General features: G+C 46.4%; 1 protein-coding gene across 1 annotated transcript in view; it reads right to left on the bottom strand.

Annotated features, from left to right (window-relative positions):
• Positions 1 to 13,010, bottom strand: part of disc1 (DISC1 scaffold protein) — a 115,903-nt gene extending 102,893 nt beyond the window's left edge. Inside the window, exons 1-2 of the mRNA XM_045213535.1 lie at positions 12,676 to 13,010; positions 12,383 to 12,527 (exon numbers count right to left, since the gene is read on the bottom strand). Of these exons, the coding sequence (XP_045069470.1) occupies positions 12,383 to 12,389 (7 nt within the window). The 5' untranslated portion in view covers positions 12,390 to 12,527; positions 12,676 to 13,010. The remainder of the gene's footprint in view (positions 1 to 12,382; positions 12,528 to 12,675) is intronic.
• Positions 13,011 to 14,210: the final 1,200 nt, after the last annotated feature.

The raw sequence follows: 14,210 nt of genomic DNA, 5'->3' as shown, positions 1-14,210 counted from the left end.
GTTTCCTCGACCTGTGCACCTACAGTTGAAGTCGGAAGTTTACATACACTTAGGTTGGAGTCATTAAAACTCATTTTTCAACCACTCCACAAATTTATTGTTAAACTATAGTTTTGGCAAGTCGGTTAGGACATCTACTTTGTGCATGACACAAGTCATTTTTCCAACAATTGTTTACAGACACTAAGTTGACTGTGCCTTTAAACAGCTTGGAAAATTCCAGAAAATGATGTCATGGCTTTAGAAGCTTCTGATAGGCTAATTGACATCATTTGAGTCAATTGGAGGTGTACCTGTGGATGTATTTCAAGGCCTACCTTCAAACTCAGTGCCTCTTTGCTTGACATCATGGGAAAATGAAAAGAAATCAGCCAAAACCTCAGAAAAAAACTGTAGACCTCCACAAGTCTGGTTCATTCTTGGGAGCAATTTCCAAACTCCTGAAGGTACCATGTTCATCTGTACAAACAATAGTATGCAAGTATAAACACCATGGGACCACGCAGCTGTCATACCGCTCAGGAAGGAGACACGTTCTGTCTCCTAGAGATTAACGTACTTTGGTGCGAAAAGTGCAAATCAATCCCAGAACAACAGCAAAGGACCTTGTGAAGATGCTGGAGGAAACAGGTACAAAATTATCTATATCCACAGTAAAACGAGTCCTATATTGACATAACCTGAAAGGCCACTCAGCAAGGAAGAAGCCACTGCTCCAAAACCGCCATAAAAAAGCCAGACTACGGTTTACAACTGCACATGGGGACAAAGATCGTACTTTTTGGAGAAATGTCCACTGGTCTGATGAAACAAAAATAGAACTGTTTGGCCATAATGACCAAAGAGAGAGAAGAGGGAGGGAGGGAGAGAGGAAGGAGGGGGGACAGAGAGAGAAGAGGGAGGGAGGAGTGCACTGAAATCTGAAGCCTTCAACGGATTCTTTGTGCACAGCTGTGCTGCTCTCTGTCTGTCTGTCAGTTGTACTGGAAGACAAGAGGCCTACCACACAGTGGGCTCATTCAGAAGAGCTGGCACTAGAAGGGGAAGCCCACAGAGATGATTGTATCTGTTTTAACCATGTTTAGAAAGTCCTTAACACAACCCATCTTTTAAGATATCATAATTTGATAACTTGTTTCCTTTTATTCATATTGAAAAGGCTTTTGGTATAGGTAAACGCTTCAGCCCTTTCAGAGGATCTCTCTCTCTCTCTCTCTCTCTCTCTCTCTCTCTCTCTCTCTCTCTCTCTCTCTCTCTCTCTCTCTCTCTCTCTCTCTCTCTCTCTCTCTCTCTCTCTCTCTCTCTCTCTCTCTCTCTCTCTCTCTCTCTCTCTCGATGGGAGGGGGTTGACTAAAGGCCCTGTGTGGAGGGGGTTACTAAAGGCCCTGTGTGGAGGGGGTTACTAAAGGCCCTGTGTGGAGGGGGTTACTAAAGGCCCTGTGTGGAGGGGGTTACTAAAGGCCCTGTGTGGAGGGGGTTACTAAAGGCCCTGTGTGGAGGGGAGGGGTTGACTAAAGGCCCTGTGTGGAGGGGGTTACTAAAGGCCCTGTGTGGAGGGGGTTACTAAAGGCCCTGTGTGGAGGGGGTTACTAAAGGCCCTGTGTGTGTGTGGGGGGGGTTACTAAAGGCCCTGTGTGTGTGTGGGGGGTTACTAAAAGCCCTGTGTGGGGGGTTACTAAAGGCCCTGTGTGGAGGAGGGGAGGGAGGGTTACTAAAAGCCCCGTGTGGAGGGGAGGGGAGGGGGTTACTAAAAGCCCCGTGTGGAGGGGAGGGGGTGACTAAAGGCCCTGTGTGGAGGGGAGGGGGTGACTAAAGGCCCTGTGTGGAGGGGGTTACTTAAGGCCCTGTGTGGAGGGGGTTACTAAAAGCCCTGTGTGTGTGTGTGTGGGGGGGGTTACTAAAAGCCCTGTGTGTGGGGGGGTTACTAAAAGCCCTGTGTGGGGGGGAAGGGGTTACTAAAGGCCCTGTGTGGAGGGGAGGGGGTTACTAAAAGCCCCGTGTGGAGGGGAGGGGGTGACTAAAGGCCCTGTGTGGAGGGGAGGGGGTGACTAAAGGCCCTGTGTGGAGGGGAGGGGGGTTACTAAAGGCCCTGTATGGAGGGGAGGGGGGTTACTAAAGGCCCTGTGTGGAGGGGGTGACTAAAGGCCCTGTGCGGAGGGGGTTACTAAAAGCCCTGTGTGGAGGGGGTTACTAAAGGCCCTGTGTGGAGGGGGTTACTAAAGGCCCTGTGTGGAGGGGGTTACTAAAAGCCCTGTGTGGAGGGGGTTACTAAAGGCCCTGTGTGGAGGGGGTTACTAAAGGCCCTGTGTGGAGGGGAGGGGGTGACTAAAGGCCCTGTGTGGAGGGGGTTACTAAAGGCCCTGTGTGGAGGGGGTTACTAAAAGCCCTGTGTGGAGGGGGTTACTAAAGGCCCTGTGTGGAGGGGGGGGGGTTACTAAAAGCCCTGTGTGGAGGGGAGGGGGTGACTAAAGGCCCTGTGTGGAGGGGGGGGGGGGTGACTAAAGGCCCTGTGTGGAGGGAGGGGGTGACTAAAGGCCCTGTGTGGAGGGGAGGGGGTGACTAAAGGCCCTGTGTGGAGGGGAGGGGGTGACTAAAGGCCCTGTGTGGAGGGGGAGGGGGTTACTAAAGGCCCTGTGTGGAGGGGGTTACTAAAGGCCCTGTGTGGAGGGGGGTTACTAAAGGCCCTGTGTGGAGGGGGAGGGGGTTACTAAAAGCCCTGTGTGGAGGGGAGGGGGTGACTAAAGGCCCTGTGTGGAGGGGGGGGGGTGACTAAAGGCCCTGTGTGGAGGGGGGGGGGTGACTAAAGGCCCTGTGTGGAGGGGAGGGGGTTACTAAAGGCCCTGTGTGGAGGGGGTGACTAAAGGCCCTGTGTGGAGGGGGTTACTAAAGGCCCTGTGTGGAGGGGGTGACTAAAGGCCCTGTGTGGAGGGGAGGGGGTTACTAAAGGCCCTGTGTGGAGGGGGTTACTAAAGGCCCTGTGTGGAGGGGGTGACTAAAGGCCCTGTGTGGAGGGGGTGACTAAAAGCCCCGTGTGGAGGGGGTTACTAAAAGCCCCGTGTGGAGGGGAGGGGGTGACGAAAGGCCCCGTGTGGAGGGGGTTACTAAAAGCCCTGTGTGGAGGGGAGGGGGTGACGAAAGGCCCCGTGTGGAGGGGAGGGGGTGACGAAAGGCCCCGTGTGGAGGGGGTTACTAAAGGCTACACAAACACCACTCCATTAGACCACACAGTGTTTTTTTGTTGTTGTTGTTGTTTTCTAGCCATTTAGCAGACGCTCTTATCCAGTTTGAAGGAAGTTAGACACGAGCCAATGCTCTCTGGCACAATGACTGGAAGTCTATGGGAACATTAGTTAGTATTGGCTCACAAACTTCCTTCAAACTTCCTTCAAACTGCACGCAGAGACATACAAATAGTATCCATGAGGTCATCTGACTCTGGGAAGTAGAACACACTCGGTCTATCCCTTTAAGAACCAGAGAGAGAAAGTCTTTCAGATGGGAGGCTGATACATTTACATTTTACATTTTAGTCATTTAGCAGACGCTCTTATCCAGAGCCACTTACAGTTAGTGAGTGCATACATTTTTCATACTGGCCCCCCGTGGGAAACGAACCCACAACCCTGGCGTTGCAAGTGCCATGCTCTACCAACTGAGCTACAGGAGGCTGATGAGTGGTATTATTATGTTTAGACACAGAAAGGAAAGACGCTTCCTAAAGGAGAAGGAACCACAGCCCAGTAGTTCCATTGTGAGGCAGAGTAACACACTGTGGCTGCTTGCTGCACTTCAACTATGTTTATACAACTTCCTGTTAGCAGCAGCTAAAACAGTTTGCAGGAATTCAGACAGAAACTAAGCAGAGCAAAGTCTCAACACAAGAGGAACAAGAGGCGTCAATCGGGTATGGCAGAGTATGGAAGAATATGGCAGTCGCCATACCCTACCTCCAAACGCAAAATGTAAAATTGGCTTCTAAAATCATTCCAATCCACTTTAACAGGCAAATGCAGTTTAGCCATTTTACAGGGGTGGCTTTAGGACCACGCTGACGGCTCGAGACGACAGGCAGGCTGTTAGCAGTAGTAGAGAGCATGTTTCAGGACCAAGCAGACGGCTCGAGACGACAGGCAGGCTGTTAGCAGTAGTAGAGAGCATGTTTTAGGACCAAGCAGACGGCTCGAGACGACAGGCAGGCTGTTAGCAGTAGTAGAGAGCATGTTTTAGGACCACGCTGACGGCTCGAGACGACAGGCAGGCTGTTAGCAGTAGTAGAGAGCATGTTTCAGGACCACGCTGACGGCTCGAGACGACAGGCAGGCTGTTAGCAGTAGTAGAGAGCATGTTTTAGGACCAAGCAGACGGCTCGAGACGACAGGCAGGCTGTTAGCAGTAGTAGAGAGCATGTTTTAGGACCACGCTGACGGCTCGAGACGACAGGCAGGCTGTTAGCAGTAGTAGAGAGCATGTTTCAGGACCAAGCAGACGGCTCGAGACGACAGGCAGGCTGTTAGCAGTAGTAGAGAGCATGTTTCAGGACCAAGCAGACGGCTCGAGACGACAGGCAGGCTGTTAGCAGTAGTAGAGAGCATGTTTTAGGACCAAGCAGACGGCTCGAGACGACAGGCAGGCTGTTAGCAGTAGTAGAGAGCATGTTTTAGGACCATCAAATCAAAATCTAATTGTATTGGTCACATGCGCCAAATACAACAGGTGTTGACTTTACAGTGATATGCTTACTTAGGAGCCTTTAACCAACAATGCAGAGTTAAAAATACAAATATTAGCTAAATAAAAAAGGAAATAGTAACACAATAAAAACATTAATGAGGCTATATACAGGAAGTACCAGTACTGAGTCAATGTGCAGGGGTACCAGGTAATAACATGGCTATATACAAGGAGTACCAGTACTGAGTCAATGTGCAGGAGTACCAGGTAGTAACATGGCTATATACAGGAAGTACCAGTACTGAGTCAATGTGCAGGGGTACCAGGTAATAACATGGCTATATACAAGGAGTACCAGTACTGAGTCAATGTGCAGGAGTACCAGGTAGTAACATGGCTATATACAGGAAGTACCAGTACTGAGTCAATGTGCAGGGGTACCAGGTAATAACATGGCTATATACAAGGAGTACCAGTACTGAGTCAATGTGCAGGGGTACCAGGTAGTAACATGGCTATATACAGGAAGTACCAGTACTGAGTCAATGAGCAGGGGTACCAGGTAATAACATGGCTATATACAGGAAGTACCAGTACTGAGTCAATGTGCAGGGGTACCAGGTAGTAACATGGCTATATACAGGAAGTACCAGTACTGAGTCAATGAGCAGGGGTACCAGGTAATAACATGGCTATATACAGGAAGTACCAGTACTGAGTCAATGTGCAGGAGTACCAGGTAGTTGAGGTAATTGAGGTTATACAGTATGTACAGGGGTAAAAGCGAGTAGTCAATCAGGATAGATAATAAACAGAGTAGCAGCAGTGTTGGTAGTTGAGGTAATATGTACATGTAGGTAGGGGTAAAAGTGACTAGCCAATCAGGATAGATAATAAACAGAGTAGCAGCAGTGTTGGTAGTTGAGGTAATATGTACATGTAGGTAGGGGTAAAAGTGACTAGCCAATCAGGATAGATAATAAACAGAGTAGCAGCAGTGTTGGTAGTTGAGGTAATATGTACATGTAGGTAGGGGTAAAAGTGACTAGTCAATCAGGATAGATAATAAACAGAGTAGCAGCAGTGTTGGTAGTTGAGGTAATATGTACATGTAGGTAGGGGGTAAAAGAGACTAGTCAATCAGGATAGATAATAAACAGAGTAGCAGCAGTGTTGGTAGTTGAGGTAATATGTACATGTAGGTAGGGGTAAAAGTGACTAGTCAATCAGGATAGATAATAAACAGAGTAGCAGCAGTGTTGGTAGTTGAGGTAATATGTACATGTAGGTAGGGGTAAAAGTGACTAGTCAATCAGGATAGATAATAAACAGAGGAGCAGCAGCGTATGTGAAGAGTGTGAAAGTGTGTCTGTGTGTAAGTGTGTGTGTATGAGTGTGTTTGGCGTCAATTTGAATGTGTGTGTGTGTGTTTTGTGTGTGTGAGCGTATGTAGTGTGTGTGTGTGTGTGTGTGTGTGTGTGTGTGTGTTGTAGTGTCAGTGTAGTGTGTGTGTGTGTATGTGTGTTGTAGTGTCAGTGTAGTGTGTGTGTGTGTGTGTGTGTGTGTGTGTGTGTTGTAGTGTCAGTGTAGTGTGTGTGTGTTGGAGTGTCATTGTAGTGTGTGTGTGTGTGTGTGTGAGTGTAGTGTGTGTGTGTTGGAGTGTCAGTGTAGTGTGTGTGTGTGTGTGTGTGTGTGGGTAGGGTATAGTGAGTGTCATAGAGCCAGTGCAAGAGCATCAAAACAATTAAGAGAAATAAATAAATAAATAATAAAGTGGGTCAGTGTAAATAGTCCTGGTGGCCATTTGATGAACTGTTCAGGAGCCTTATGGCTTGGGGGTAGAAGCTGTTCAGGAGCCTTATGGCTTGGGGGTAGAAGCTGTTCAGGAGCCTTTTGGCTTGGGGGTAGAAGCTGTTCAGGAGCCTTATGGCTTGGGGGTAGAAGCTGTTCAGGAGTCTTATGGCTTGGGGGTAGAAGCTGTTCAGGAGCCTTATGGCCTGGGGGTAGAAGCTGTTCAGGAGCCTTATGGCTTGGGGGTAGAAGCTGTTCAGGAGCCTTATGGCTTGGGGGTAGAAGCTGTTCAGGAGCCTTATGGCTTGGGGGGTAGAAGCTGTTCAGGAGCCTTATGGCTTGGGGGTAGAAGCTGTTCAGGAGCCTTATGGCTTGGGGGTAGAAGCTGTTCAGGAGCCTTATGGCTTGGGGGTAGAAGCTGTTCAGGAGTCTTATGGCTTGGGGGTAGAAGCTGTTCAGCAGTCTTATGGCCTGGGGGGTAGAAGGTGTTCAGGAGTCTTATGGCTTGGGGGTAGAAGCTGTTCAGGAGTCTTATGGCTTGGGGGTAGAAGCTGTTCAGGAGCCTTATGGCTTGGGGGTAGAAGCTGTTCAGGAGCCTTATGGCTTGGGGGTAGAAGCTGTTCAGGAGCCTTATGGCTTGGGGGTAGAAGCTGTTCAGGAGTCTTATGGCTTGGGGGTAGAAGCTGTTCAGGAGTCTTATGGCTTGGGGGTAGAAGCTGTTCAGGAGTCTTATGGCTTGGGGGTAGAAGCTGTTCAGGAGCCTTATGGCTTGGGGGTAGAAGCTGTTCAGGAGCCTTATGGCTTGGGGGTAGAAGCTGTTCAGGAGCCTTATGGCTTGGGGGTAGAAGCTGTTCAGGAGCCTTATGGCTTGGGGGTAGAAGCTGTTCAGGAGCCTTATGGCTTGGGGGTAGAAGCTGTTCAGGAGTCTTATGGCTTGGGGGTAGAAGCTGTTCAGGAGCCTTATGGCTTGGGGGTAGAAGCTGTTCAGGAGTCTTATGGCTTGGGGGTAGAAGCTGTTCAGGAGCCTTATGGCTTGGGGGTAGAAGCTGTTCAGGAGCCTTATGGCTTGGGGGTAGAAGCTGTTCAGGAGTCTTATGGCTTGGGGGTAGAAGCTGTTCAGGAGCCTTATGGCTTGGGGGTAGAAGCTGTTCAGGAGCCTTTTGGACCTAGACTTGGTGCTCCGGTACCGCCTGCCATGTGGTAGCAGAGAGAACAGTCTATGACTAGGGTGGCTGGAGTCTTTGACAATTTTTAGGGCCTTCCTCTGACACCGCCTGGTATAGAGGATGGCAGGTAGCTTGGCCCAAGTGATGTACTGGGCTGTACGCACTACCCTCTGTAGCGCCTTGCGGTCGGAGGCCGAGCAGTTGCCATACCAGGCGGTGATGCGTCCAGTCAAGATGCTCTCGATGGTGCAGCTGTAGAACTTTATGAGGATCTGTGGGCCCATGCCAAGTCTTTAAAGCCTCCTGAGGGTGAAGAGGCATTGTCGTGGGGGCGTGTTCCTGTAGTCCACGATCAGCTCCTTTGTCTTGCTGGTGTTGAGGACCTCTGCTGTTTGACCGGCTGGCTGGATTTAGGACTATGGAGAGCTTATGGATGCAGCTCCAGTGAAAGGCATTGGCTGTAGATGGCTAACTGCTGTTTGACTTGAAATGAAACTAAACTAGAGTTTTCAATCGCGGTGCTGAACTAGTACGTTGCAGCTAATTGCTGTATGACATATATATGTATGTCCCCTATTGACTGAGGTGAATGAAGTTATAGCAGCACCGTGATAATGGCTAGAATAGGGTTGGATGATAGACTAGAAATCATATCTCCATTCCCTAGTCTAACAGGAAGGGTTCTGTCTGTCTGTCTCTAGTCTAACAGGAAGGGTTCTGTCTGTCTCTAGTCTAACAGGAAGGGTTCTGTCTGTCTGTCTCTAGTCTAACAGGAAGGGTTCTGTCTGTCTTCTCTAGTCTAACAGGAAGGGTTCTGTCTGTCTTTCTAGTCTAACAGGAAGGGTTCTGTCTGTCTGTCTCTAGTCTAACAGGAAGGGTTCTGTCTGTCTCTAGTCTAACAGGAAGGGTTCTGTCTGTCTCTAGTCTAACAGGAAGGGTTCTGTCTGTCTGTCTCTAGTCTAACAGGAAGGGTTCTGTCTGTCTGTCTCTAGTCTAACAGGAAGGGTTCTGTCTGTCTGTCTCTAGTCTAACAGGAAGGGTTCTGTCTGTCTCTAGTCTAACAGGAAGGGTTCTGTCTGTCTCTAGTCTAACAGGAAGGGTTCTGTCTGTCTGTCTCTAGTCTAACAGGAAGGGTTCTGTCTGTCTGTCTCTAGTCTAACAGGAAGGGTTCTGTCTGTCTCTAGTCTAACAGGAAGGGTTCTGTCTGTCTCTAGTCTAACAGGAAGGGTTCTGTCTGTCTCTAGTCTAACAGGAAGGGTTCTGTCTGTCTCTAGTCTAACAGGAAGGGTTCTGTCTGTCTCTAGTCTAACAGGAAGGGTTCTGTCTGTCTCTAGTCTAACAGGAAGGGTTCTGTCTGTCTCTAGTCTAACAGGAAGGGTTCTGTCTGTCTCTAGTCTATTAGGAAGGGTTCTGTCTGTCTCTAGTCTAACAGGAAGGGTTCTGTCTGTCTCTAGTCTAACAGGAAGGGTTCTGTCTGTCTGTATCAGGAAGAGGGCTTGTTAGGTTACATGTAACAGAAAGGGTTCTCTCCCAGAGACAGGCTAGGAGCTGCCACAGTGACTGACTGACTGACCACAGATTCCACAAAACTGTTTTTTCATTTAATTCAAAATGACAAGTTCGTCTTCCACTCCAGAATAGATCCTCTAAGTTACACTAGGGTGGCAGTGTCAAAACTACACTGGAGTGTGGTGAATGAGACCAAATGAACAGTGGAAAAAAAGCCATAACTTAAAGCTAGAATCCTTAATTGGTGAAATTGCCACGTCCGTTTGGAATATTACAACAACAAAGAAGTTACCTCAAACAACAAACAGTTTTTCTTCCCCTCTGACATCACACGCACGTTAGAACAGCAGAATATGCATTTTCTTTCCATGCTGCCCGACAATCCTCTCCTCCTCTCCTCCATTTCAGGAACAAAACAACAACAAAGGTGCTGGGGGCGACAGTAGCGCTGTTTCCCCTAATGTTGGCTTTTAGCATTTTGAGCTCTATTCTGAATCTCATTCAATCTTGGCTTTTGTGGAAGGGAATTACACTTAGCTTTCAAATCCTAATGGACAGACATATATATGCCTGTGAGGATTGTTGATAAACTGAAACTGTTCCTGAAACTGTTCCTGAAACTGCATCATATGAAATGTAACAGCAGCAACACCACTCGGGGCAGGGTTGACACAGACACACACTTCCTGTCCTGTCACATGGGACACAAACCAGCTGACACCCTGGTCCCGATACACACACACTAAAAATGCACACACTCACACTCATGCATGCAGACACACACTATCTCATGTGGTTTGCTGCTGTGTACACGTAGTCACATAGGGGCAGTAATGTAACGATCAACAGACAGGAACCAGGGAAAGGAAACTCAGTGTGACTATCAGAAGAGCTGTTGAAAGATGGTCCCTCGCTGTTAAAATGTGCATGTTAACAACAGACAAACCTCTTCCATACTTAAGTGTCCAAAACAGTCAGGATTGATATCGGTATATGAGAAAACAGTTAACGGCTAACTCTCTGACCAGTAGCTGAGGAGGTTTTCCTCTAGACAGAATAGGGACTTCTCTCCATTTATGTTAAAAATGCCAATAGTTATCCAGGGCCAGAAGCAGAATAGTCTAATGGCTATTGTCCAGACTCAGATGATGTCCACTCCATGGTGATATGGTTGTAATGAGGGTATGTCAACTCCACTGGTCTAATGTGCTGTTACCTGGTGACCCACCAAGCATCAATCATGGTCTGAGAGTCTTTAGGTGCCTTTTGGCAAACTCCAAGCAGGCTGTCGTGCCTTTTACTGAGGAGTGGCTTCCGTCTGGCCACTCTACCATAAAGGCCTGATTGGTGGAGTGCTGCAGAGATGGTTGTCCTTCTGGAAGGTTCTCTCATCTCCACAGAGGAACTCTAGAGCTCTGTCAGAGTGACCATTGGGTTCTTAGTCACCTCCCTGACCAAGGCCCTTCTCCCCCAATTGCTCAGTTTTGAATGATGGAGGCCACTGTGTTCTTGGGGACCTTCAATGCTGCAGACATTTTTTGGTACCCTTCCCCAGATCTGTGCCTCAACACAATCCTGTCTCGGAGCTCTACCGACAATTCCTTCGACCTCATGGCTTGGTTTTTGCTCTGACATGCACTGTAAACTGTGGGACCTTATATAGACAGGTGTGTGCCTTTCCAAATCATGTCCAATCAATTGAATTGACCACAGGTGGACTCCAATCAAGTCATAGAATCATCTCAAGGATGATCAATGGAAACAGGCTGGACCTGAGCTCAATTTCGAGTCTCATAACAAAGGGTCTGAATACTTATGTAAATAAGGTATTTCTGTTTTTATTTTAAATAAATTAGCAAGAATTTCTAAAAACCTGTTTTCGCTTTGTCATTATGGTGTATTGTGTGCAGATTCCTTAGGATAAAAAAAAAATCCATTTTAGGATAAGGCTGTAACGTAACAAAATGTGGAAAAAGTCAAGGGGTCTGAATACTTTCCAAAGGTACTGTAAATAAACAACCGTCTATGATAGAGTCAGAGAACAGAAACACTTTCACAAAGTATTTTTCCCAAAGTAAAACATCTGGGGTTTCAGCTATTTGTTTGATTTGAGGTCCAAAGCAGCCTTGCTGAGGTAGGAATAATATTTGATCTGAAAAGCACTTCTCAGCCTCCTGTTCTTTCAGAGATATGGGACTACAAAGGGCCTGCTTCTCCTGAGAACATTCTTACTGAAGAAATGTGAGGACCTTTTCCTGAATAATTTTCTAACAAGATGTCAGCGTTAGATCGGTATGTTCCACATCTAAACGATTCAGAGACATCTTCATTCTGTCTTCCTTTATGTCGCTCTTTTGTTCTTCTTTCTGGTAGCCCTTAAACAAAGCTCAGCAGATAGTTCGCTAAAGCAAACCAGATGCAGGAAAACCAGAGGCTTTACATTTACGTCATTTAGCAGACGCTCTTATCCAGAGCGACTTACAAATAGGACAGACAGCCTTACAGACCGACAGACTTACAGACAGACAGGCAGACAGACAGCCTTACAGGCAGACAGACAGATTGCCTTACAGAGAAACAGACAGACTTACAGAGAGACAGACAGACAGCCTTACAGAGAGACAGACAAGTTGTGTTTTAGTTTGGTCTGACCCATATTATTATTGAAAATGATTGGCTTATTATAGGCTACTGAGACCACTCTATTGTGCAACTCTCCAGATTGATTTAATCTATTAGGAAAATGAATGGAAAACAACCAAGGACATGAAACATAGAGTCATGTAAACAGAACTATTGATAAATATGGTGCACTGTCATCACTCCCCATTGAGTGAATAGCTACATAACAGCCTAAGCACTAAGTGGATCTTTACATTTATACTAACCCATAACACTGACAACATTGGAGCTGTCTTACAAAGGTTTCCTATAGGCTACTGTGGGCCTATCTAATAGCTCATCCTTCTATCCATCCATCCCTTATGTTAATATCATATTACAAAGAACAATCGATCACTATGAATAGATGCTGTTTAGATTCAGAGGCACCACCTTCCAATCAGGTCACCTCGTTACCAAAACAACTGCTGAGCAAAAAAGCACATAGGCCTATCATATGGTATAATGTAGTCTACACTTAGTCAGTCCGTATGTTAGACTATGTATTTGAAGCTACAACTACGTGTCAAACAACTTATATAAATAGCTTGGCAAGATGATAATAATTAATTTTGGTTGGTTACCTTCCATGCCTCCTGCGGTCCGTATAGATGTAGTTAATTTGATTTACTTTGACATTCCATCCGAATCAGCCCAAAGATGTAGGTTCTGGAATGAGATCCTTCAGAGTTCCACCGGCAGAAAGTAACGGCTGAAACCCGTCGTGTTCTAAAAGATGGGGGAAAACCCAATGAGCTCATTTCCGCTGGGGAAAGTAGCAGGCTGTTCGACTCTCTCTCTCTTCCCAAGCTTATCGCATCAAATCAAATCAATTAGTATTTGTCACATGCCTCGAAATAACAGGTGTAGACCTTACCGTGAAATGCTTACATGTCCGTAATGAAATCTTCTGGTATGTGTCGAAAATCCTTAAAATATCAAGTTCTGTTTGATGCCTCTTGGGCGTCAATTCACCCAATTGCATCAAGATAAACTTTGACGACCGTAGAAAGAGGGAAGCAACCCGTTCAAAATTGGGAACCAACCCGTTCAAAATGATACAACTCACAGTAGCCTGTGTCAATGCCGTTATAATCCAACCGAAGAGGAATAAAGCGCTCCCTTATGCTGCCTGTTGATGCGGTCCCGTTAAGGACCCGTCATGTGTCGTGTTGGAAGAACGGAGAAACGTGAGGAGGCGCTCTGCTCCTACATACTAGTGATGGAATTTGACTCCTTCGCGGTTAGGCCGCCTTTAAAAGGGCAAGAGGAGAGCCAATAGCTGAGAATGCTGAGATATAATAGCCTACAGAAAAGCATGTTCACTAAAATAGCCTAATAATAACTTTTCAATAATATTGTCGCAAAATGTATTATTGATGTATCCTAGTGCGCAATCAGACTGCTCTCATAGACTGGACATAACATAGTGTCACGATCGTTACCGGATGAAGACACGGACCAAGGCGCAGCGTAATAAGCGTACATTTTATTTAGTACACAACACGAACAAAACATACGTGAAGTCCTAGGTTAATACTGTAGTGTCTAAAAGAAACACTTTTGCTGGTCCATGCTTGTGATGATAAGAAGATCCGCCGACACTGTACTCTGTTTTTAAAGGTTTATTATAACAAAGGTTCCAGCATCGGAATTTGACAGATTCTGCAGATATCTGTGAGACAGCACAGCCAATCAGTAATTTGCTATCTTCCCTCTCTGTTCAAGACATGGCATTATATCGTACATGGCCAGAGCATGGCGTGATTCTAACATCCAATCACTGGCCATTACATATCCTCTTTTCCAGGAATTTAGTAATGCTTTCCAGATGTTTCAGCAAAAAGAGCCACGTTTCCTATAACACACTTTTGTAAACGTCAGCACAATCCCAGACTGTTTAAGATACTACATATTCCCCCTTCGAGACTAATTAAGTGTCGAAAACAAAAAGAATAGGATTACGACAAATAACAATTCTTGCTCTTGAGTAACTTTAACAATAAACCAAAATTAATGGAGATTAAACACATGTTTATATAGACACATTTTTGTATGTAGTGTAAATACATTATTATGGAGTGTAAATAAATTGTCATGGAGTGTAAATAAATTGTCATGGAGTGTAAATGAATTGTCATGGAGTGTAAATGAATTGTCATGGAGTGTAAGAGCGAAAAACCCTTTCTGGCAGCTTTCATTCCAAATATCCATCAGTCAGTCAAGACAGGAAAATTCTCTCACGGCCCCTCTGCCCTAGGCGACCACCTAAGTACTCCAGATCAATTCACACATCTTCATGAATACATTTTAAGCTATGATGCAATTGAATACATATGAAAAACCCCAGCAAACAAAATACAATCAAAATGTCCACATTCAGGCTGGTCGACCCATCGGACCCTCCTGTGG

This window comes from Coregonus clupeaformis, unplaced genomic scaffold (genome assembly GCF_020615455.1).
Source record: "Coregonus clupeaformis isolate EN_2021a unplaced genomic scaffold, ASM2061545v1 scaf0122, whole genome shotgun sequence".
Lineage (NCBI taxonomy): Eukaryota > Metazoa > Chordata > Actinopteri > Salmoniformes > Salmonidae > Coregonus > Coregonus clupeaformis.
This window is presented reverse-complemented; position numbering and strand designations above follow the sequence as displayed.